The sequence below is a fragment of the Barbus barbus genome (assembly GCF_936440315.1).
Source record: "Barbus barbus genome assembly, chromosome: 29".
Lineage (NCBI taxonomy): Eukaryota > Metazoa > Chordata > Actinopteri > Cypriniformes > Cyprinidae > Barbus > Barbus barbus.
In genome coordinates this window covers 2,246,201-2,271,583 of record NC_136757.1, presented here as the reverse complement: position 1 = coordinate 2,271,583, position 25,383 = coordinate 2,246,201, and the positions used below count along the sequence as shown (strand labels likewise).

The following is a 25,383-nucleotide window of genomic DNA, read 5'->3' as shown; positions in this document are numbered from 1 at the left end:
GTCTCCTGGAATCTCCATGTTCTTGAGACTGTGCTGGGAGACACAGCAAACCTTCTGGCAATGGCACGTATTGATGTGCCATCCTGGAGCAGTTGGCCCGCCTGTGCAACCTCTGAAGGGTCCAGGTATCGCCTCATGCTACCAGTAGTGACACTGACCCTAGCCAAATGCAAAACTAGAGAAAAACAGTCAGAAAAGATGAGTAGGGAAAAAAATGTCAGTGGCCTCCAACTGTAAAACCATTCCTGTTTTGGGGGTGATATCATTGTTGCTCATCTAGTGCACCGGTTGTTCATTTCATTAACATCAAAGCAGCTGAAACAGATTAACAACGCCCTATGCTACTTCTGACCGGATCGATATCCCAGGAGTTTAATTGACTTGATGCTATACTCTGATTAAAAAGTGTTTCTTAAATTTTTGTGAGCAGTATACTTTAAAAGAATACACTTAGGTACAAACTGAATGTGATGTTTTCGTAACTTAACTGTTTGTTATTTACAATTGTATGAAAATATATTACAGTTTAAATTTATATTAAATGAAGTAAATTGAATTTAAGCAGGGCTTGAAGACTAATTCTGTTTTGCTCCGTATCATAGACAATAAGCGCGAGCATTTGCATGATGCCCTGAGTGTGTGTAGTGTTCTCAGAGTCTGAGCTATTGTTGTGCTTTCAAATTCTCACCACAACCCAGCTCAATCATCCACCATTTTACAGCCCATTTACTCCTCCAGACACATAGGGAGAGCAGAGTAAATAAGGGAAGAATATATTTGACAGTTTAAGCTGAATTGCCTCTCTTCCACTGATCCGCAGCTCATTGCCTTATTTCTGACGTCTTGTGAGAATGTATGATTGTGACTTTCGGATGTTTACAGATCAAGAATTCATCAAATGGGTTATTGTGATTGTGTAATTGTGCATGAATCGTGCATGTGTGTTGATGCAATCAGACAAGCAGGTTGTGACGTTTCTGATTTAGGTACAGATGATAAAGCTTTTCTCCAAGTCAGTCTCTGCCATCAGCCACAGAGTCCCTAGCAGCTGAGCCGCATCCATCTACACCTGAGCATGAGGTCACATGATCTGAGTGCACATGAGTCTCTGTGTTCAGAGATTCATTACCATTTTATCACAGATTTCACATTATTCATGTGAAGTTATGTATTCTTTATTGATTGTGTCCGCTATTATATTTGCTGTTGCAGTGTTACCACAGGTAACAGTCTTCTTTATTATAGTTATTTATAACTTGCATAATATACAGCCCACATAACACAAAAAACAGCTTTTTTAAATTGTATTATTTTTTAAAAGGTATGGAATTGATATTTCTTTACTAGGTTAAAAAAATAATTTAAGCTTGTTAAGAATTATCATTTGGTAGTATTATTATTAGTCATATTATTATTTGGTAGTTTCCAAATGAAATATACCTTTACACCTAGTGGCGATAAGAGTGAATTTTATGTTCTCCCGTACAGTTGATGCTACAACAACAACTACAACAATAATAATTATTATTATAATAATAATAATCCTATCCTTATTGCGATAATGATAATGTCACAACTAGCTTAGCACTGTGACAAATAAAGGGGACAACAAGAGTTGTCTGAATAACCTAAATATGTGTTATTACAATAAAAAGCCCCCCCCAAAAAAACGTCAGTAAATAGAAAAGGCATGTCCAGTAAACAAGAAAAATAAAATGGTTTAAGTAACTGATGAACATCCATAGTATGATGCATTGTTGGAGGAAGTAATCAACTAGTCATGACTGTTTCCCGAAATCATGTGTGCACATCCCTCAGTTGAACCATGTTGGTTCAGCAGTATAAAGGACTGCCATTATTACCGTCACACACAGGCAGAGGCATCATGCCCATTCAAAGTGAGCCAAGTGGATTTTGAATGCAGCTTCCAAAAGACAAAAAAATTGCCAATTAATATTTTCTATATTTATTACAATCGCACAGGCGTGATTAGATCGTTCAGTGTATATCATCAGCTACTAAATTCAAATCTGCTTTCGCTGGCTGGCGCTGAGCCAGAGACAGACACTGCACATTATAACCAATCACAAACGATGCTGTTGAGCTTATGAATGCATTGACCAATCAGAGGTGTTCAGATGAGTCATCGCTAAAATGCGGTGTTTTCTTCACTCGCTCGCTGACTGAATACCTCTTTCTGGCGAATTCTCTCATCAGAAACAACAACGTGGAAATATGTGTACGAATCTGTGAGATATTAATTTCACTGTGTAAACAGCTTCAGTGGTTTAAATGGGAGTTTTTGGGAGCGCTTACACTCTAGACTTTCAGTAAAAATGTTCTTTGCTCTCTTTCTGTATAATGAAAGTGTTATGTTTAGTAGCCTAACTTACAAAGTTTTTATTCACATTAACTTTCAGTGTTAAATTCACATTAAATATAAAGTCAGATGTATTAAAAATATGTTATGGCATGACACCCATATCTGTTAATTAAGTAACCAGACAGGTTTTTATGCATAGTTAATAGATTACATTATTAGTGTGCTTGGTATATTGCGTTGGTCAATGTAAATGAGAAGTTGCGTCTGTGTTCTTTAATTGTTGTTAGTAAATCACCCGCAGAAATTTCCATGGCCAGCAGTGCTGTTTTGGAATTGTGCTCTCGCGCAAATTTGCCCTGTTTTGTAAAACTGGCGCCAAGACATTTACAGGTAAACACAGGTGTAGTAGTGCGCAAATATGGGGATGTTTTAGATAACTGTATTAAATATTTGTTTTTAAATTATATTATGAGCCTAATAAATAATTTACCTCAATAGCTGCTTCATTTTTTCATATTAACTATATTATTATATTATGTTATATTATTATAAAGAATTGAACTGTTCTGCGTGAGATTTTTTCAAATGATTTTTAATAGTTTCTTGGCAACACATGTTTTCTCAGGTAACCTAAAATGTGCATTATTTAGTTACATCGAGGGTCAAATAAAATAAAAATAGCACATTAAAGTGAAAAGTTACACACTTTTTTGTGTGTGCGCTGTACAGATCTGGTATAAAGAATATTTTTGCTAAGGTGGCCGAAATGTCCGCCCAATAGGGAAAAGTTTTCACATGTCAAAATAATAAAAATAATGTCTGAACTAATACTATGTCCACAGTTTCATTTGCCTGAGAAACGTGCTTCATTATACGATTCAAAACAATAGACTGATCTCAGATTTGCTTTATGAATTCATACAATTTATTTTAATTATTTTAGTGGCAAAGCACTTTTGACTTTTGGCAACCATTTTGACAATGATTATTTCAGATGATGATGAAATAAAATCAAATGTCAAAAAAAGTATCTGTAGCAGAAACAAATGTGAAAACAGCTGGCCAATCACTTTCCCATGAGAACCAGGCAATGCATGAAATTCATACACGTCTTTGTTATGTGTTGTTGTGTATTTGTGTAGCTAGAAGATGCTCAGGGTCCTGTGCTCATGACTACCGTGGCCATGCCTGTGTTCAGCACCAAGAACGAGACTGTGAGTGATGCTAAACTTTGACTTTGATAATGTAAACCAGTGGCTATTTAGTCAGTATGAATGTTTTCTGTATAGCACTCATCAAACTATACCAATAGAGAGAGGAAATATGCCAAAGTAAGAAAGACAAATCATGTAGAAAGGTGTAATTGGAAACTGATATTAATAGACTTGTCAAAACATTTAACCAATAAAAGATGATGAATCAAAACAAATATTAAGATTGACTTTTAACATGCTTGTGTTCATTGTTTTAAGAGAAATAAAGGAATTCTTCTTGGAGTAGTTGGCACAGATGTTCCAGTGTCTGAAATACTGAAGGCCATCCCCAAATACAAGGTACACAGACAAGTCACCTATAACTGTCCATTCATTAGAACCTGAAACTCCTGTTGATTATGGGTCTAGCTGACCAGAGAGTGTGAATGAATGAATGAAAATCAACAATTTAGATAGCAATGCAATTTCATATTCACTAAAACCGCATAAAATGATGTTACATCTGCAGTTTTTCTTTCAGTATTCTGTGTATTTATTTTTGAAAAACAGGTTCCAAGTAAGTTTGTGTCAAATTTACCATATTTATTTTTTAAATGGTCATTAGACTTGAGTTATATCATCGATATGGACCATGATTTGTTAATTGCTATTGTGGTCAAGTGGAGAAGAAGAGCCTATACCAGAACAAGATGTAAACTAAAGAAAGATAAACTTGACTTTGCCAGTCTGAGAACCTACCAAAAGGATCACAGGCCCCTTCAATAAAGGGCAAGAGATGTGGCTTCAAGTACAAAAATATATTAATTTATTTAACATACAAACAATCAATCACGACACATCAGTACTGAAGAACATACCCATACAATGCACACACACTGCATAGAACCAATACAAAATGTTAAGTAGAGTTGAGACTTGCTAGATGGGAGCTGCTAATTACAGTCATTATCTGTCCTGAAACGCACCACAATCACACACACACACACCTGCATACTTGAGTGACTGAGATGGTCGATAATGAGCATAGTAAGTGTGTTAAGTGCTACAGCTCATTGAACTGCTCACACTTAAAATGAAAGTGCTTCTTAAGGAAAAAGAAAATAAAAGAAAAGTCATCTCCCATAGGTCTAGTTCTATGGTTGCTAACTGAGGTGCTACAAAAGCTAGAATCCTGGAAATCCTATGTTGAGCTTGAGGCTGTCGAGAATGAGCGGAGAATTTCTGTTTCTCTCTCACTCCCTGAACCGTGTGCTATTTCTCAGGTGGAGTTCACACATGAGGAGTTGTGTTCAAGTCCGAAAGTTCACAATGCAATCTTTGTCAGCTTGTTTAAGTTTTCCTGTTTACTGTTGCTTCAGTCACTAATAATTTGTCGCAGTAGGCAGGGTGGCACTCATCAGGAGTCCCATCCCTTGCTTGCTTATTCAAGGAGAAAAGACATGCAATTGATTTGCCGCTTTTGCATGCATTTCATTCAAGAATGTTGTGTTATTGTTATGCCACAATGGCAATTCTGCCACAATTCCCTCCGTTTCCTTAATTGCCTCTGGGGATGGTGACTCTGGCACATGCGGCCAAGGGTCATGCTCGTATGCCTACCCACTAGCGCTGGGCGGTATACCGGTTCATACAGAATACCCGTGTTTATTTTTGTTATGATATAATTTTTTTAAATGCCGCAATACGCAGTATGACATTTAAACATTGTTCGGAACGTGACACTGTTTGAGAGGCATCTCTTTTCACTATTGCGCTGTGGTGCTGTAGCAAATTAGCTCAAAGTGAGATGAATGTAGTTAATCATAACAGGTTGTTATCAAATATTTCCATCTTCAGGAATTGACTGTAGCATTAATAGTACAATAGAATGATTTGTTCGTCTGCAGTACGGACAGTTTTAATCGTCTATCGACTCTAAGGAAAATTATTTCTCTGGCCACGAAAAATTATTTCCTTACTAATACATTGCTCACAGAGCATGTAACAAAACATACTCGGTTACTAACGTAACCTCGGTTCCCTTAGATACGGGAACGAGTACTGCGTCGCTAGACGCTATGGGGAAAACTCCTTTTTCTCCGAGGTCTGAAGACTTTTTCAATCACGCAGTGTGACTGCACGGCTATTGGATCGTGCAGTAAATAAAAAACGAACCAATGGCTCATCAGCGGCGCTGCACGAGCCTATGGCGGCAAAGCCATCTGGCTATATAAGCGGGCGCTTCGCCATAGGAAATCAGGCCAATTCGACTGAATCGACGACCTGAGTCGTGCAGTCTGAGTGGCATGGCACAGTACGCAGTACTCGTTCCCATATCTAAGGGAACCAAGGTTACGTTAGTAACTGAGTATGTTCCCTGTCGATACTTCACTCGTACTGCGTCGCTAGGCGCTATGGGGAACAAGTACAATCCCGCCATGCCATGAGGAGAAATGATCAACATAAACTGGCCTTGAGCAATAAGGCTCAGAGGGACCAATTATGAGCAGGAAGAATCCTGCAGGAGGCATGAGGACCGAGCTCCTAGAGGTCAGTCCAGCTTAGATATCGTTTCAACAGTCATAAGTATAGCCTTAGCACCAGGAATGGGGCCAAGAGCATTCTTGAAGAATCAGGCGATTTTTTTTATTTATTTTTTTTATTTTTTTTCTAATTCCTTTTTTTTTTTTTATTATTATTATTATTATTTTCATTATTATCATTATAATTATTATTATTATTATTTTTTTATTATTATTATTATTATTATTTTTTATTTTTTTCTTTCTCTCTCTTGTTTTCTCTGTCCCCTGGTCTTGTCGGTCATAGTATGGTTAAATAAAAGGGTATAAAAAATTTAATTAATTAATTAATTAAAAAAATAAATAAATAAATAAATATAAAAAAAAAAAAAAAAAAAAAAAAAAAGGCTGTGAATGATGATAGCATAGCTACACATACGTACTGTCATGTGTTATCTGTGTTACTGACAGGCCGGGTAGAAAAAAAAAAAAAAGAATCAGGCGATGCCTGAGGGGACCGCTTAAGATAGGTGTGTGTCCTTTAAGCAGAGAGAACCCGAGCCTGTAAGGCCGGGACATCCAAGTTATAGAACCTGGCAAATGTGGACGGCGAGACCCAGCCAGCCGCCGCACAAATGTCTGCCATGGACACACCACTAGACCACGCCCAGGAAGAGGCCACGCCCCTAGTGGAATGGGGTCTCACTCTAATGGGGCTCTGGAGGCCCAGGGAGGAGTATGCTAGTGCAATAGCATCAACTAACCATCGAGATATCCTGTGCTTTGTGACCGGAGACCCCTTGGTGCAGCCGCCAAAGCAGACAAAGAGTTGTTCCGATTGCCTAAAGGGCAATCGGAACAATGCTCGAATGCTCGATGTAAGTTCTCAATGCCCTGACCGGGCAGAGAAGGTTGAACTCTCGGTCCTCCTCAGAAGGGGGGAGCGCAGAGAGTGTAATAACCTGGGCCCTAAATGGAGTGTAGAGCACCTTTGGGACATAGCCATGTCTTGGCTTTAGGACGACCTTAGAGTCGTTAGGCCCAAACTCAAGACAGACAGGGTTCACAGAGAGAGCCTGCAAGTCACCTACTCGCTTCACCGATGCTAGCGCCAGCAGCAGAGCGGTCTTGAGCGACAATGTTTTTAAGTTTGCAGATTGTAGTGGCTCAAATGGAGCACCCTTAAGGGCTCTCAAGACCGTGGGCAAGTCCCATGCAGGGACTGTGAGGGGTCGGGGCGGATGGAGCCTCCTAGAACCCCTCAGGAAACGGACAACCAGGTTGTTCCGGCCCACCGACTGTCCGGCTATAGGAGCTTGAGAAGCTGCTATAGCTGCCACATAGACTCTGAGCGTGGAAGGGGTGCAGCCCTTATCCAACAGCTCTTGTAAATAGGACAATATCACTGATATGTCACATGTTGTCGGGTCCTCGCCGTGGGCTTGACACCAGGCGGAGAAAACCGACCACTTAAGGGCGTAGAGGCGTCTCGTGGACGGGGCTCTAGCCTGCTCAATGGTATTCAGGACATTCTCGGGGAGATCTATTGAGTCCCATCGAGGGCCCATAGATGCAGGTCCCACAGCTCGGGCTGGGGGTGCCAGATCGTTCTGTTCGCCTGAGAGAGGAGGTCTCGTCTCAGGGGAATGGCCCACGGAGCCGCTATTAGCAGCTGAGATAACTCTGAGATCCAATGATGGTTCTTCCAGAGTGGGGCCACTAGAAGCACTTTGTGCTTGTGTTCCCTGATTCGCCTGATTACTTGAGGAATCAGAGCAATCGGGGGAAAAGCATATAGAAGGAAGTTGGGCCATTCGTGGGCCAACGCGTCCTCGCTCTTCGAAAAATAAATCTGGCAGTGAGAGTTGTCTTTGGAGGCGAAGAGGTCGACCTCTGCCCTGCCAAAGATTCGCCAGATTTCCTGAACCGTCTGTACCAGTAAAGTCTGCATCCACTCCTCGGAGGGGACATTGTTCTGAGAGAGCATATCCGCTCCTTGGTTCAGCACACCGGGCACATGAGCTGCTCTCAGTGAACGCAGGTTGAGATGTGCCCATACTAAGAGGCGTTTCGCCATCTCGCCACCACCGTAGGTCCTTCCAGGGGGCCAGGGCTGACACGCAGGCCCGGTCAACCCTGATGCGGATGCGTCCATGACGCCACGCATGAGGCGTAATTAAAGGTTTCAGCCAGTACTGAAGGGGTCTCATCCTGAGAAGGCCCAACCGAAGAACTGGCGATGCGGAGGCCATGAGGCCCAGCATCCTCTGAAACGATTTGAGTGGGTAAAAGGCTCCAATTTCAAAAGAAGCCGCGAGCTGCTGTATGGCCAGAACGCGATCTGGCGCGACTTTTGCCGTCAAGTGGGCTGAGTCGAAAACTGTCCCCAGGAAGGAAGTTCGTTGGCTGGGGACAGGGAGCTCTTGGCCAAATTGATCCTGAGTCCCAGGTCTTCCAAGTGACTGAGGAGGAGGGACCTGTGGGCTACCAGCTCTGCCTTCGACTGCGCTAGAATGAGCCAGTCGTCGATGTAATTCAGGACACGGATTCCCATCTGTCTCAGAGGGGAGAGAGCCACGTCTATGCACTTCGTAAAAGTGCCGGGAGCTAGAGCCAGCCCGAAGGGCAGGACTGTGTATTGATAAGCCACTCCCTCGAAGGCGAATCTCAAGAATCGTCTGTGATGGGGGCTATCTGGATGTGAAAATAAGTGTCTTTCAGATCCAGCGAAAAGAACCAGTCCTCTGGGCGAATTTGCGAGAGGATCTGCTTCAATGTAGTCATTCTGAACGGCCGTCTCATGAGGGCGCGGTTCAGACGTCTGAGATCGAGGATGGGCCGGAGGCCACCATCCTTTTTGGGGATGAGGAAATTACGGCTGTAGAAGCCTGAATCGCTTTGAGCAGAGGGAACTATTTCTAACCCTTTAGGCAGACGGAACAACTCTTTGTTTATTTGGCGGCCGCACCAAGGGGTCTCTGGTCACAAAGCACAGAATATCTCGATGGTTAGTTGACGCTATCGCACTAGCATACTCCTCCCTTTACACAAGACTAGATAATGATCTGATATATCATTGCTTTGCTGCAGAATTTCAACACCATTAACATCAATTCCACGGGACAGTATTAAATCTAGAGTAATCAACAAATTCTTTAGTAAAGTCTGTATGGTGCTCTAGTGGCCTGTATACAGTAGCCAGTACAAGCATCACGGGGGATTTATCAGTTTTTTCTTTTTCTCTAGATAATGTTATATGAAGCACCATTACTTCAAAGGAGATATACTTAAAGCCTGTCTTCTGAGAAATACTGAAAATATTGCTATAAATTGTAACAACACCTCCCCCTTTGCCTTTTGGACGCAGCTCATTTTTAAAACAGTAATCTTGGGGTTAGACTCGTTTAAAATAATGTATTCATCTGGTTTTAGCCAGGTTTCTGTCAAACAGAGCACATCTAGTTTATGATCAGTGATCATATCATTTACAAAAAGCACTTTCGTAGAAAGGGACCCGATATTCAATATGCCAAGCTTTATCATTTGTTTCTCTGTGTTATATACATTTTTCATTTGTTGAACATCAATTAAGTTGTTACTCATAAATTGGTTTGGACGTTGTTTGTATTTTCTAGTTCAGGGAACAGTTACAGTCTCTATAGTGTGATATCTAGGTGAAAGGGTCGATGGTAATATTTAAGACCACTTCAGAGGTCTCCCAGAGGTCATATTTAAGATATATTATACCTCTAAAGTGGTCTTAAATATTACCATCGACTGGAGCTAGTCTTTTACAGTCTTTTACAGTCAGAGAGAAGCACAAACCTAATGACTGAGTCAGTCCACTACACAACACACTTAACGACTGACAAATCACGACTATAGACAAATTTTGTCGAACCAACCAACAAATAAACGAACAAAAAAATAAAGCCGTATCCAATTATATGGTCCTCCTGCGTTCGGTGTGGTCAGTGCCATTGGATATAATGGGCTCTATTAGAGATGCAACATGTACTGCTTTTCAAGCAAGGTTCATGTTTATAGCCATAACCTAGACTCATTTAAGACCAGGGCTGCCAACTCTCACACATTCAGCGTGAGACTCACGCAATTGACACTTTTCTCACGCTCTCACGTCGCACATCCACCCGGGATTCGACATTTGCTTTCTGCAGTCGCCATTCATTGTGTGCATTTTTGTATTAAATCCCACGGGACTGTCTTCTTAATGTCACTCCCACTGAATTTCTGATCATCACCGCTTGCTCCCGCAAACATTCTAATATTGATGCACATCAGGGAGCCGCTATCAATATACAGAGTATTTAAATCACTTTGGATGCATCATGCAGCTTGTGTTGGATGCAGGGTTGCCAAATCCGCATTTATTTTCTTTAACCTCTCTCATGTAATTCTATATAATTCCCTAGAATGGGAAGCAACAATCTCGATACACTAGTCAATGGAAGGTGGTATTAGAGAGAGGAACATTCTCACACTGTCCTAACCAGATTTGATAATGATACACAATGAGCGACAGAGGGTTCTACTTTTGAAATGGTTTCTATTTCTGCAACACTGCAGCTGACAGCTTAATTACTGATTGTGTTTCACATTATATAAAATGATTAAATATGAGTTTGAATATCATTTTGTGATGTGACTTATATGACTTTGTGCAGCAAACGTAATGAAAGAGACAATGGATAATTGTCCCCAGTTCCTGAAAATAACTTATTAAAAAATTATATTCAAACCATGAACTCTATGTGAACTCTCTGATTCAATCACTGAGTATGTATTTTGAAAAATGTTGAAATATTTGTTGTAAATGTGAGCAAAATCTCAAGGAAAGTCAGTTCACTCTCCAGCAATATTTGCAAAGTCTCCAGGCAGCTATTGTCTGACATGCTAGACCAACTCCTATATTGTTTTTAAAAGGAAAGGCAGGACTTGCATTCCTAGAGCTGCCCTGGATACACCATATTGTGCAGTACACCATTCACAGCAATACATGTTCAACATCTCGGTATACAGTATATACAGCAGTGTGCTTGCAGAGAGCTTGCACACATTCTTCTGATTGGCTGTGATCTTTGATTGATATGTTGCATCTGGTGTGGACAGATACATTGCTTGAATCCTATAACATCACAACTGGTTAGAACATTGTGCCATTCTTCAGAGTGTGTGATTGGACTAAAATCGGAGTGCTCAACATTTTTGGTCCAGTTTACTGCAAATATTAAATGTGTAAATTTGTTCATTTTGTAAACTTTTAGCACTATTATAGATTATAGATGGCTGAAGCACTAATAGACAAACTCACGAGGTCTTTGAAAATGTGACAGTATCTCTGAATTTGATTGCTGCTTCTGGTGTCTGTGTGTGTGTGTGTGTGTGTGTGTGTGTGTGTTCACAGCTGGGAATCCATGGTTATGCCTTCGCCATCACCAATAATGGATACATACTCACCCATCCAGACTTGCAGCCTCTGGTAATGTATCACTTGTGATGATAATAGCGAAGAAGCATCTCATTAGAGTAATTGTGCTGTGAGCCGACAGCTGCATACGGTCTCTGATCAACTGTAATGGGTGTTTGACAGACGATGAGATGGGAACACACTCTACTTACACCAACAAGCATATGAATCAAAACCTTCTTCATGATCTCGCTGCTGTGTGAAATTTTGTCGATAAACAAAGCTGCGAAACTGTCAAACAGGGAAAGTACTCAGGATAAACAGGATCTGTGCATGAATCTCACCAAGCCATTGATGAAAATCTAGGGATATTTCATCCCATAAAAGTCAAACTGAATGAGAATTTTTAGAGCCATTACAATTCATAACAATTAAGCATGTTCTCATCATTACCATAAGGCATTTTCTTTCTTGGTATGGTAATGTGACTAGTTACAACATTTAATTTTTTATTTGTTTCATGCATTGTGTTAGTACTTGTTATACTGCCTTTTGGTAGCATTTCTAATATTTAATTAAAAATTATTTGTTATTTATGTATAAAATTAGATTTTTTTTTTTTTTTGAGTGAAAACTGACATGAGGGATTTAATCATATGGCTGATGTCCAGGGTACAGCTGGTGTCTCTGTATCTACACACACTCCTATATTCAAACTACACAATGCAACAGAAAAGCCCACTCTTTTATTATCTCCCAGTTTAAAAGATAAGCATCTGGTCTTTTCCATTATTTTCATTCTGCCACTGGAGGGCAGTCTATATCTGTCGCACACACCGATCCAGAGAAATGAAATCTTCTTTTAAAAGAAAAGCACCAGTGACAGAGTAAAACTGTGGTGTTCTGTGTTCTATTACAAACAGCTTTGATAGTCTGATCTCTGTGGGACAAACATTAATTAGAGTTATACATGTTGCACTGACATGTAGAATATATATTTTGTTAATGATCTGAAAGTCACACACTAGTGATGAGAGAATAATGTGTTGATAATAATTGGGTTTACTACAGTATCACTCTAATACACATCATTTTTATCCATATAAAATAATATCATTGGTGTTTCCATGGCTTGTGTTTCCAGTATGAAGAAGGGAAAAAGAGGAGAAAATCCAGCTACAGCAGTGTGGATCTGTCGGAGGTGGAGTGGGAAGACAAGGAGGATGAGGTAAAATGTTGTTATTTACAGTTATAAATAGTTTAAATGAAAGTTCTGGTGGAAAGAATGTTTATTAAAATCTGTTCATCATAATACAGAGACACTCTATTAAGTCCACTGTTCTAACTCCACTTGCTGCTACTTTTATCTGTTAGCATAATACTCTTTCTTAATCAAAACGTCAAAGGGGGATTTTGTCTTCAGAATCTAGCTAAGCAAAAAAAGTTATATATATATATATATATATATATATATATATATATATATATATAATAGATAATAGAGTAAGATATTTGAGTGAAGGAGCTCATAATTTTGGGTTGTGCTGGTACATTATAGAGTTGCACAAAGCTAGAACAAGCTACACTAAAGACCTTTTAAATCATTGTAAAAAACAATTAAAAATCATTATGCTATTTTCTTAATAAATTTTAAAATACTGTTGTCTGTCATGATCCCAGTCTGTGTTCCTCTGTCTTGGTTTTGTGTTTATGGACTCTTGTTTTGAAGTGTTTTCTATTCCCCTTTGTTTCTGTCCCCTTGTCCAAATACCCACACTTGCGGTCATGGCACTTGACCACTTGACTACTTATATGACGTATTTCTTGTATTTCTTGTACACAGTGGTGTAAAAATATTTTAATGGTGGTTTAAAAGTGGTTTATTTTTATTTTAAATATTTTGCATTTTAAAATCAATTTCTAAATGTCTGTTCAGTAGTCCCATAACATTACACAATTTAATTTGTGGTGCTTCTAATTAAGTGATGAAAAGCAGTTGCAAATGTTGTACAAAATACATATCACCACTACTAATCTTTGCACCAATAACATGTGCAACACTTTTTTCTACCAAATTATATGTAATAATACCTAATTATTTTATTATTATTTAACTTACATTGGAAAGGTTTCCATGACCTCTCGCGAGATCTCAGCAAAAATCTCACGATTTATTCCAAAACATGATGCATGATGGAATACACTAAGCCTGGAATAACGCTCCAGAGCGGAGTGGATTTAGTGTGTGTTAAAGGGCACTGCGCTTTGGCGTTTTTAAGATCTGGGACAGTCTTGCGCACGCACTTCTGTCGCGCATGGCATAGGCAGAGGGTGAACCAACTCCAGGGTAAGGCTATAAGCAGCCAAATGTATTAAACATCATAAACCTGTCTTTTTTAGGCAAGAACCAGACATGGGTGTCATGTAGGCTAATCAAATATGTTTAATGGGACTGAATTTGTATTTAATGCCTCAATCGACACTATTCATTTTAACTTTGTTAGCAACAGACGTAATAGATTTAATTTGTTTGTGCAGGAGCATTTCTTCCAATTTAGTGGCATTTTTGCCCCAAGGCCTCATGGCCTATGGCGCATGGGTATTTGGACAAGGCATGTGTTTACTTGTTCAGTGCCCTCTGCTACCCTGTTTGTTGCCATGGTTACCCTCATTACCTGTCATAGTGATTCATTTGTTAGCCTTATTATCTTGTGTATTTAGACCACTGTGTTTCCCTTGCTCAGTGTCAGTCGATGTGTTTCTCTGTAGAAGCTCTTGTTTTTGGTTTCCTTGTTTACCAGTGTTTGTTTTGTTCTCTGCATGTGGATCTGCCTCATCGTGCTTTCGTACAACCCAGTATTACATTGTCACACTTGGCCCTGTAAAAGCCTGTTCACACTAAATGATAACTATGAACATAGAGTTTAAAAGAGAGAATAGTTCAGTTTAAGATAATCACAGGAGTTGTTTTCCCTACCTCCTGCTTTAAAGGGTTAGGGTTGGCAGAAGGCTCTCACATGCACATACACACATTCTGCTGATACTGTGCAACTATGATAATCAATGAACACTCAAAAAAGTGTATAGTATAAAGTTTACTGTATATATAAAATATATAAGGTTTAAATGATTCATTTAAATCCATGCTGTACTAACAAACTGTATACTAATGAACTCAAATGGTTAGTTCACCCAAAAATGGTGTGATTCAGATGAATCCAATCGGAGATATATTAAAAATTGTTCTTCCAAGCTTTATAATGGCAGTGGCCGGGTGTTTCTGTTTAACAGTCCAAAAGAAGTCCTCGAATTTCTCTTTAAAATCGAACTAGTCAAATCTTACATTAAAATATATATATATATATTTAAAGAATTGGCAAATTCAGTATTTGACCCGAAACATCCATGCCAATATCAGATCTATGCATAATTTGATGCATGCCTCCTGTGGTTTCAGACTAAGCTTTACTGCTTTTGGCATCTATGATTTATTATTGGGATAGACCTTAATCATTTTGGTAGAAATAATCATGCTCTCACAAAAGGTAACATAAAAGCAGACTGCATCATTAAGTTCATCAATGTCCTTACAAGAGTATTTGAACATCTCCAACTCGGTGCAGTCAAAACAGCCCTGAAGACAAGCAATGGATTCTTCAGACCAGACTCTTTGGTCGGAATTTTTTCTCACTTAAGAACCGATTTATATGTTGGAGGAAGCAATACACAGGTATAGTTGGCAGAACCTAAGGCAGGAAAGGGTATACCAATTTATGTGCTCCCTTGACAGTCCCATAGCAAAGATCTAACGTCTTATTCTGCCTGGTTGGACAATTCACATATTGATAAAAATTTGTAAAAGTCTTTTTAGGGACATATGATTAAAATCTCCAAGAATAAAGTTGGGTGCTTCGGGTGAGATGTTTTGAGGTTTTTGCACAACATCAAATAAAATCCTCGTAGCAGTCCCTTAATTTGCTTTTGGATGAATATACACAGTTGTTATGAATCTTTGTGCCTAAAAGCTGTCATTCATGACAATCCTAGGCAATCGAACATAAAAACATTAATAAACAAACTAAAAACATAGCTCAAAGGACGCCGAAAAACCTGCTGCCAGATATGGCTTTTGTTCATCTTCTGTACTGAGCATGCCCCCAGCGACTGTCACCTTTATTTATATAGCGCTTTTAACAATACAGATTGTGTCAAAGCAACTTTACAATATCAAAAACTGAAATCAAATATAAAAAAAAATCAAAGACTGTCCACCTAGCATTGTAACACACAGAGGACGAATAAAAAGAAAAGCATCAATGGATAGTTTAAGAACCAAAGACACATCAATAAATTTACCTTCTGCGCCAGATTTCATGAGAGCAGACAGAGTAACATAGTTCCTATTACAGCTACATTACAACTAGTGATCAATGGTAGCGTGAGACTGGATTTGGAAACTGAGGTGTGTATAGCAGCTGAGGATCCAGGGTGGCTCGGTCAGTAAGAGTGGATCATTGTGACTTGCCAGCTCCATTTGTCAGATGAATGCAAATTGATAACAAATGCTACCTTGCATTTTTTGGGATGTGAAAACTTCAGGCTGTTGAGTGAAGTAGATGTAACACTGTAGCAGAAATCCTTCGGAAGTGACCCGGTGGCTATCAAATTTTTCAGGGAGGGAGATGCAATGGGAGCTGGTTGTGCTCATTGTTATGGCAGAAATGGGAATGCCATGCCTTTGAAATGCCTTTGCTGGTCAGGCTCCCGAAAGGGAGGAGGACTGAAGGCCTGCAGTACGACAGGCTGTGGTGTGACAAAAGGACCTTTGGGGATGTACCCTGCACGAGGGTACAAAAAGGCTTTGGCCATGCTGGGCTCAAAATACAAGTGAGTAGGGGCCACTGACAGGGCCTGCAGATCACCAACTTTTTTTTAGAGAATAAATCACCAGAAGAAACGCAGTCTTCAGGGTGAGATGACGATCCGAGATCTCCTCAATAGGCTCGAAGGGAGGGCTACAGAGGGCATCCAACACCACAGCCAGGTCCCAAGGAGGAATCCGGGTCCGTACTGGAGGCCTTAGCCTCAGTGCACCACAGAAGAAACGTGTAACTAGGGGGTGTCTACCCACTGACTGTCCACCAAGAGAGGCGTGGTAGGCCAAAATCGCCGCCACAAAGACCTTCAAGGTGGAGTGGGTTAACCCTGTGGAGAGTCGAGCCTGCAGGAACTCCAGCACTGTACCAACTGGACAGTTAACTGGGTCGAGCTGGCAATCTCCGCACCATGAAGTGAAGAGTCTCCACTTCAGGGCATACAGTTTCCTCGTTGAGGGAGCTCTGGATTGGAGGATGGTCTCAACAACCTCGGTTGAGAGACCGGAAGCTTTGAGCCATGCCCCCTCAGGGGCCACACCCACAGCCTCCATAACTCCGGGCGGGGGTGCACAAGGGTGCCTCCTGCCTGTGAGAGGAGATCCCTCTTGACGGGAATCTCCCACGGAGAGCCATCGAGGAGGGAAATCAGGTCCGAGAACCACACTCGGCCCGGCCAGAACGGGGCTACTAGCAGCAGCCGGACCCTGTCCCGGCGCACTCTCTCCAGATCTCCAGGGAGCAGAGCAATCGGGGGGAAGGCATACAGACGAAGCCTCAGCCACGTCTGTACCATGGCATCCAGCCCCAGTGGAGCTGGATGAACTAGAGAGTACCAGAGGGGACATTGTGCTGTCTCCTGAGTGGCGAAGAGGTCCACCTCAGCCTGGCCAAACACTCTCCAGATCTGCTTCACCACCTCGGTGTGAAGCATCCATTCCCTGGGCCACGGCCCCTGTCTCGACAGGATGTCTGCTCCCACATTGAGATGCCCAGGGATGTAAACTGCTCTTAATGAGAGAAGTTTGCCCTGGGACCACACAAGGGTCTGGTGCGCCAGCCTGTACAGGGGATGCGACCGCAGACCTCCTTGGTGGTTGATATAAGAGACCACCACTGTGTTGTCGGTGCGCACCAACACATGGTAATCTCTTAGGTCTGGGAGAAAGTGTTTCAGAGCCTTAAACACAGCCAGCATCTCCAGCCGGTTGATGTGCCAAGCGAGATGGTGACCCCTCCACAGACCAGGGGCAGGGTGGCCACTCCAACGCGTCCATCGCTAGCATTACGCAGCGACACCGAGCTCCCAGCATTGGGCCCTGAGACAAAAACCAAGGTTGTCTCCACATGTCTAAGGCACATAGGCACCGCCGCTTGACCTTGATCATGCGAAGCGGGTTTCCCCTCGGGGAGAACCCCTTGGTCTTGAGCCACCACTGTAGGGGTCTCATGTACAGCAGGCCAATAGGTATCACGTTGGACGCAGCTGCCATCAGACCCAGCAGTCTCTGAAACTGCTTGACAGTGAGTGACTGGCCTTCTTTCACTCTCCTGACCTCCATGAGGATCGACTCGATCCGAGCAGGGAACATACGTGCCGGCATCATGGTCGAATCCCACACCACACCAAGATAAGTGGTTCTCTGTAATGGAGAAAGAACACTCTTCTTGGTGTTCAGTCTTAACGCCAACACTTTCATGTGAGCGAGAACAACATCTCGATGTTGAGCCACCATCTGCTCTGATTGAGCGAGAATCAACCAATCGTCGATGTAATTGAGTATGCGGACACCCTGTAGCCGCAGCGGAGCTAACGCAGCATCCACACACTTCATGAAAGTGCGGGGTGAGAGTGCTAGGCCGAAGGGAAGAACCCGATACTGGTAAGCTTTGCCCCTGAAAGCAAACCTCAGGAACTTCCTGTGAGTGGGAAGGATGGAGACATGGAAATATGCGTCTTTTAGATCGATCGCGACAAACCAGTCCTCGGACCTGATTTGAGACACAACCTCCTTGAGTGTAAGCATCTTGAACTTCAGTCTGCTGACTGAGTGGTTCAACTGATGCAGATGTAAAATGGGACGCAACCCTCCATCCTTCTTTGGAACTATGAAGTACCGGCTGTAGAACCCAGACTCTCTTTAGTGAGGAGGAACCACCTCGGTGGTCTCCTTCCTTAAGAGAGTATCTACCTCTTGTTCCATTACCAGAGCCTGCTCGGGGCCCACCAGAGTGGAATTCACCCCGTTGAAATGAGGCGGACGAGAACCGAACTGGATTCTGTAGCCTCTCTCTACAGCAGGACCCACTGAGACACATTTGGCAGTAGTTTCCATGCTGTGAAATAGTCTACTAAGGGAACCAGTCTCTCGAGACTGGCCTCTGGTGTAATCAGAGTGGCCAGTTCGGTGCCCTGGAACGGCACACCGGCAGGGAACGGCCGAACTAGCTGATCCAGAGACCCCCGAAGGGGTGGCGAGCATCCCAGTTCCGCTACGTTTCCGGGCGGAAGTAACTGGGATATATGCTCGCTGGAGATCTCTGCACCCTGGAACACCGAACGACCCTCAGAAGTCCTGGGCCCTAGGCGGTAGGATGTTTTAGCCGAAGACTATCCAGCAAGAATGACGGTCCGCAGATCCGCCTCCTGCTAGAAAGCTATGGCCCGGGAGCGCCACTCTGACCCCAACAATCTGGGGAGTACGAGAAGTGCTGGAACATCGGTTGGGGCTGCTCCAAGAGGCTCCTATACACATATATATGTATCTTTTACATCATTTAATTCTTCAAAATTAAATGCAGAAAAACATCCAGACGAGGAAACACAGTCTGATATGAAAAGGATTCATAATATGAACGAGAATGACGTAATGCATGCGTCGCCTCGGCAACGCACGATGCACGTTCACAATAAGCCCTCTCTCTCTGGGGGGAAGAAACCACGGTGGAAACTCTGGGGGCAATCCCCACGAGCGCAGCCGCTGCCCTGCCCTTTTCGGCGAATGCGGGGCCCGTACCTCGGATGTATATTGTTTTAAAAATAGAGAAAGCAAGAACTACTAAATACATAGATACATTTTCTCAAGAAAATGTGATTTATTCTTACTGCAGCAACATTTAGTGACAGATGTTAGTTATGTATACTCCAAAAAACTAAAAAGACTCCAATGTCTTTATTAACTTCTAGTGCCAAGATTTACATTTACAATTAGTCATTTAGCAGGCGCTTTTATCCATAGCGACTTACAAATGAGGACAATAGAAGCAATCAAAACCAACAAAAGAACAACAATATGCAAGTACTATGGCAAGTCTCTGTTAGCCTAACGCAGTGCACGTGGCAAGGTTTTTTTTTTTTTTTTAAGAATACGAGTAGATAGAATATAGAAAAAAGAACCTAGGTTTTGTTTTTTAAAGAAACAAGTAGATAGAATAGAAAAAAGAAAGCTAGTGTTAGAGAATAAATATGCAATTGATAGAGGGTCAAGTGTTTTTTTTTTTTTTTCTTTTAATAAAACGAAGACAGATAAAATAGAATTAGACTAGAGAGTGCTAGAGTTAGAGGGTCAAGTAAAGTGATGTGGTTTTAGCCGTTTCTTGAAGATGGCTAAGGATTCAGCTGCTCGGATTGAGTTGGGCAGGTCATTCCACCAGGTGGGAACAGTTAATGAAAAAGTCAGTGAAAGTGATTTTGTGACTCTTTGGGATGGCTGTTAGACCTGCCAAGAGAGCATTGAATGAGCTTTAAAAAGGAGTTGTGTTGCATGTTCTGAAAGAAAGGGCTTGATCTTCCCAATATTGTATAAAGCAAATCTGCAGGACCGTGCAGTTTTAGCAATGTGGTCTGAGAAATTCAGCTTATCATCAATCACAACTCCAAGGTTTCTGGCTGTTTTTGAAGGTGTTATGGTTGATGAGCCTAACTGGAAGGTGAAATTGTGATGAAGGGATGGGTTTGCTGAAACTACAAGCAGTTCTATCTTAGCTTGGTTGAGTTGAAGGTGATGGTCCTTAATCCAGCAAGAAATGTCTGTTAGACATGCTGAGATGCGAGCAGCTATCGTCGGATCATCAGGATGAAATGAGAGGTAGAGTTGAGTGTCATCAGCATAGCAGTGATACGAAAAGCCATGTTTCTGAATGACAGAACCTAGTGATACCATGTAAACAGAGAAGTGGTCCAAGAACTGAGCCCTGAGGCACCCCAGTAGCTAGATGTTGCGACCTGGATACCAAGATACCTTGAAGGACCTATCTGAGAGGTAAGACTCAAACAGGGTTGACAGGAGGATCTGGTGGTTGACATTTACATTTATTCATTTAGCTGACGCTTTTATCCAAAGCGACTTACAATTGCTATATATGTCAGAGGTCGCACGCCTCTGGAAGTGTCTTAAGTGTCTTGCTCAGGGACACATTGGTGTCTCACAGTGGATTCAAACCCGGGTCTCTCACACCAAAGGCATGTGTCTTATCCACTGCGCCATCACCACCCCCTTGTGAACGTATCAAAAGCAGCAGACAGATCCAGCAAGATAAGTAATGAAGACAAGGAAGCCGCTTTTGCAAGTCTTATGGCTTCAAAAACTGAGAGCAGAAGGCAGTTTTGGTCGAATGTCCACTTCTGAAGCCAGCTTGGTTGCTGTCCAGGAGGTTGTTCTGTGTGAGAAAGGCAGAGACTTGGCTGAACACAACTCGTTCAAGTGTTTTTGCAATTAAAGGTAGAAGGGAAACCGGTCTATAGTTCCCTAAAATAGTTAAGAGTGGTTTTCTTAAGAAGTGGGGTTATACAAGCCTTTTTAAATGCTGAGGGAAAAACTCCAGTGTGAAGGGATGTGTTAACAATGTGAGTGAGTGCAGGTACAACTGCAGGAGTAATGGCTTGAAGGAGATGAAATGGAATAGGATCAAGTGGACAAGTAATAGGATGACTGGCAAGGATGAGTTTAGAGACTTCTGCCTCAGAGAGTGAAGAGAAGGATGTGAATGTGTGTATGTTTTCTGGTAAGATGTGTTTGACAGTTTGTGATGTGGAGAATTGTGCAGTGAGGTTTGCAATTTTATTTATGAAGAATGTGGCAAAGTCGTCAGCTGTTAGAGTTGATGAAGGAGGGAGGAACATGTTTTAAAGAGCATGCGAGAGTTAGGCGAATTGTTAATTTTGTCATGATAGTATGTCCTTTTAGCAGTGGAGACATTAGCAGAGAAGTCAGAGAGGAGTGATCGAAATAAATTAAGGTCAGTAGGATTTTGTGATTTGTGCCATACATTTTCTGCAGCCCTGAGCTTAGAACGATGTTCGCAGAGAACGTCAGATAGCCAAGGGGCAGAAGGGATGGTATGGGCAGGCCTGGAAGATAAGGTGTAGAAAGTAGCTAATCAAGATGTCAGAGTAGAACAGAAAGTATCAGTAGCACTGTTAGCATCAAGAGATGATAACTGTTTAGGGGGAGCAAGCGAAGATGAAACCATAGCAGATAGCCGGAAGGTTGAGAGTGAGCGTAAGTTACGTCGAAAAGTGACACTTGGAGGGGTATGTGTTGTGGCAGGAATCATGTTGAGGTTAAGAGTGAGGCGGAAGTGATTCGAGGTGTGCAGTGGAGTAACCAGCACATGATCAGTGGAGCAGTGTCGTATGTACATAAGGTCCAGTTGGTTGCCTGATTTGTGAGTAGCCGTAGTTAAGACTTTCTTGAGATCAAAAGAGGCAAGTAGAGTGTGGAAGTCTGCAGCCTGAGGTTTATCTAGGTGGATGGTGAAGTCTCCAAGTATAACTAAGGGAGTGCCATCCTCAGGAAAGTTTGAGACCTACACATCTAATTCTTCCACAAAGTTACCTAGTGGTCCTGGAGGTCGATAAACAACTACAAAATGGATTTTTAGAGGGTAGGTAATAATAACCGAATGTGATTCAAAGGAGCTGTTGATACTCAGAGATGGTAAAGGAGTAAATTTCCAGTTATTAGAGATGAGCAGACCAGTACCTCCACCTCTTCCAGTCAAACGGGGTGTGTGGGAAAAGGAGAAATTATTGGAGAGTGCTGCAGGTGTGGCATGTCCTATGGTTTGATCCATGTCTCTGTCAGGGCCATGAGGTTTAGCCTTGAATGACTAGTAATGGAAGTAATGAAATTAGCTTTGTTGACAGCAGACTGACAATTCCAGAGACCAATAGAAAAATTGTTTGCGAGTGGTAGTGACAGTAGTGATCTGAGAACACATAGTAAGTATTGGTTATAAAAACAGAAGTGAAACAAGTAGTAGGAAAGAGGATAAATAAAAAGCGATACTTATATCCCTTGCCCTGCCCTGCCCTGCCCTGTGGAGTCGCATGGTAGAGTTGAAGGTCTTTATACTCTTCGGTCTTCACGCAAGGAGGGATTCAAACAACGGCTGCCACGGTATAATAACCTATTTTATACCCGTCTAACAATCACTATTTTAATTCAGCTGGACACACTTTCCTGTTTATCACAACAAATGGCCAAGCAAGTGCAGACACTGACAAGATACGCAATACAGTACGAGACCAAACGCGCTTTCAGCAAGTCTCAACACAGTAAACAAAACAAGTATTTCCTAGCAACGGCAACTGTGCTAAAAACTAATGAGACAAGTAAATACACTTACGAGCTGCTTTTAACTTCCACTGATAGACTGCTTCTCTCAAAAAGTATTTCTTTACACTGTCTTCTGCTGGCGCTTGAACACACTTTCCTGTTTATCACAACAAATGGCCAAGCAAGCGCAGACACTGACAAGATACGCGATACAGTACGAGACCAAACGTGATTTCAGCAAGTCTCAACACAGTAAACAAAACAAGCATTTCCTAGCAACGGCAACTGCACTAAACACTAATGTGACAAGTAAATAAACTTAAGAGCTGCTTTTAACTTCCGCTGATAGACTGCTTCTCTCAAAGAGTATTTCTTTACACTGTCTTAAGATATATGGTAGGAGCCTCTAGCTATAGTGCAGATGTGATTAAACCTATCCTGGTGACCCCTCTGGCACTGCACATGTCTCTCTTATGAATACGTTTGAAGTCAACTCACCAGCTCATTAGTGAGGACAACAAGACCTGAATTGTATGTATCAGTCTTTGCTTTCATCTTTGTATCGGTCTTCTGTATAAGTCTTTGCTTTCATCTTTCTCTGCTAAAATCCATACTTCCAAATCGTCATATTTCCACAACAAGATCAGTGCTTCAGACACATGTAATCTCTTTAAAACATTAAATTATCTCCTCTGTCCCCCTCCACCACCTCCTAACACATCTTGAACAGCTGATGATTTTGCTAAATTCTTCACAGACAAAACTAATACCATCAGCAGTCAGTTCACACTCTTATCACACTCTTACTCTCCTTCCATTCATAGCAAAAACACCTGAACGAGTTGTCCTCAACCAGGTATCATTATTTATTTTTTCATAGAATAACCAACTGGACACTAACCAGTCAGGTTTCAGAAGTGGTCATTCAACTGAGACTGCATGACTGTCAGTCACTGATGTCTTGCAGATTGTGAAAACTGGTTCCAAATCATCAGTTCTCATTCTCATTTATCTATCTCCTGTTTTTTGACACTGTGAATAATCAGATCCCCATCACTGGGCATCACAGGGATTCCACATTACTGCATTGAATCCTATCTCACTGGTAGGTCTTTCAGGGTGACCTGGAGAGGGGAGGTTTCCAAAGCACATCAACTGCTCACTGGGTTCCTCGGGGATCATTTCTTGGACCCCTCCTCTTCTCCATCTTCACTAGATCACTGGGACCCATCATACAGGCACTTGGTTTCTCCTACTATTGCTATGCTGATGACACACAGCTCTATCCTTCATTTCAACCAAATGATCCAATGGTAGCTGCACGGATCTCAGGCTGCCTGGCAGACATCTAGGCATGGATGAAAGAACATCACCTAAAGCTAAACCTGGCAAAGACTGAGCTCCTTGTCTTCCCTGCCACTCCAACTCTTCTGCATGATTTCACCATCCAGCTAGGTCCATCAAAAATTATCCCATCAAGTTCGCTCAGAAATGTTGGTGTAATCTTTGATGACCAGCTGACTTTCAAAGACCACATTGCAAAAACCTCTCGATCTTGCAGGTTTGCATTGCACAATATCAGAAAGATCAGGCCCTTCGTAATGGAGCATGCTGCACAACTTCTTGTCCAGGCCCTTGTCATCACTAGACTGGACTACTGCAATGCTCTTCTGGCTGTACTTCCATCATGCGCAATCAAACCTTTTTTTTGTGTCGGTAATGCAAAATATTGTGTCGGTAATGCAAAAGGACACACTAACAGTTGGATGTGTCAACATTTTCTTCAGTTAAACAAGGAAAAACTGAAGTCATTGCATTTGGAAACAAAGATGAAGTTCTCAAAGTGAATGCATACCTCGACTCTAGGGGTCAAACAACTAAAAATCATGTCAAAAATCTTGGGGTGATTCTGGAGACATACCTTAGTTTCAGTAGTCATGTCAAAGCCATAACTAAATCAGCATACTATCATCTCAAAAACATTTCAAGAATTAGATGTTTTGTTTCCAGTCAAGACTTGGAGAAACTTGTTCATGCCTTTATCACAAGCAGGGTGGATTATTGCAATGGACTCCTCACCGGCCTTCCAAAGAAGACCATTAGACAGCTGCAGCTCATCCAGAACGCCGCTGCCAGGATTCTGACTAAAATCAGAAAATCTGAGCATATCACACCAGTCCTCAGGTCCTTACACTGACTTCCAGTTACATTTTGGATTGATTTTAAAGTACTTTTACTCGTTTATAAATTACTCAATGGCCTACGACCTAAATACATTGCAGACATGCTCACTGAATATAAACCTAATCAGATCATTAGGATAGAGTCAGTTAGAAATAACAAGGGTTCACACAAAACAAGGGGAGTCCGCTTTTATCTATTATGCTGCCCCCAGTTGGAACCAGCTTCCAGAAGAGATCAGATGCATTAAAACATTAGCCAAATTTAAATCCAGACTCAAAACTCATCTGTTTAGCTGTATT

General features: G+C 41.7%; 1 protein-coding gene across 1 annotated transcript in view; it reads left to right on the top strand.

Moving 5' to 3' along the window:
* LOC306849926 (voltage-dependent calcium channel subunit alpha-2/delta-3-like) overlaps positions 1 to 25,383 on the top strand; it is a gene marked incomplete at both ends in the record, with an annotated part of 224,934 nt that overhangs the window by 119,674 nt on the left and 79,877 nt on the right. Inside the window, 4 exons of the mRNA XM_079385309.1 lie at positions 3,466 to 3,537; positions 3,796 to 3,876; positions 11,464 to 11,538; positions 12,611 to 12,694. Coding sequence (XP_079241435.1) covers positions 3,466 to 3,537; positions 3,796 to 3,876; positions 11,464 to 11,538; positions 12,611 to 12,694 — 312 coding nt within the window. The remainder of the gene's footprint in view (positions 1 to 3,465; positions 3,538 to 3,795; positions 3,877 to 11,463; positions 11,539 to 12,610; positions 12,695 to 25,383) is intronic.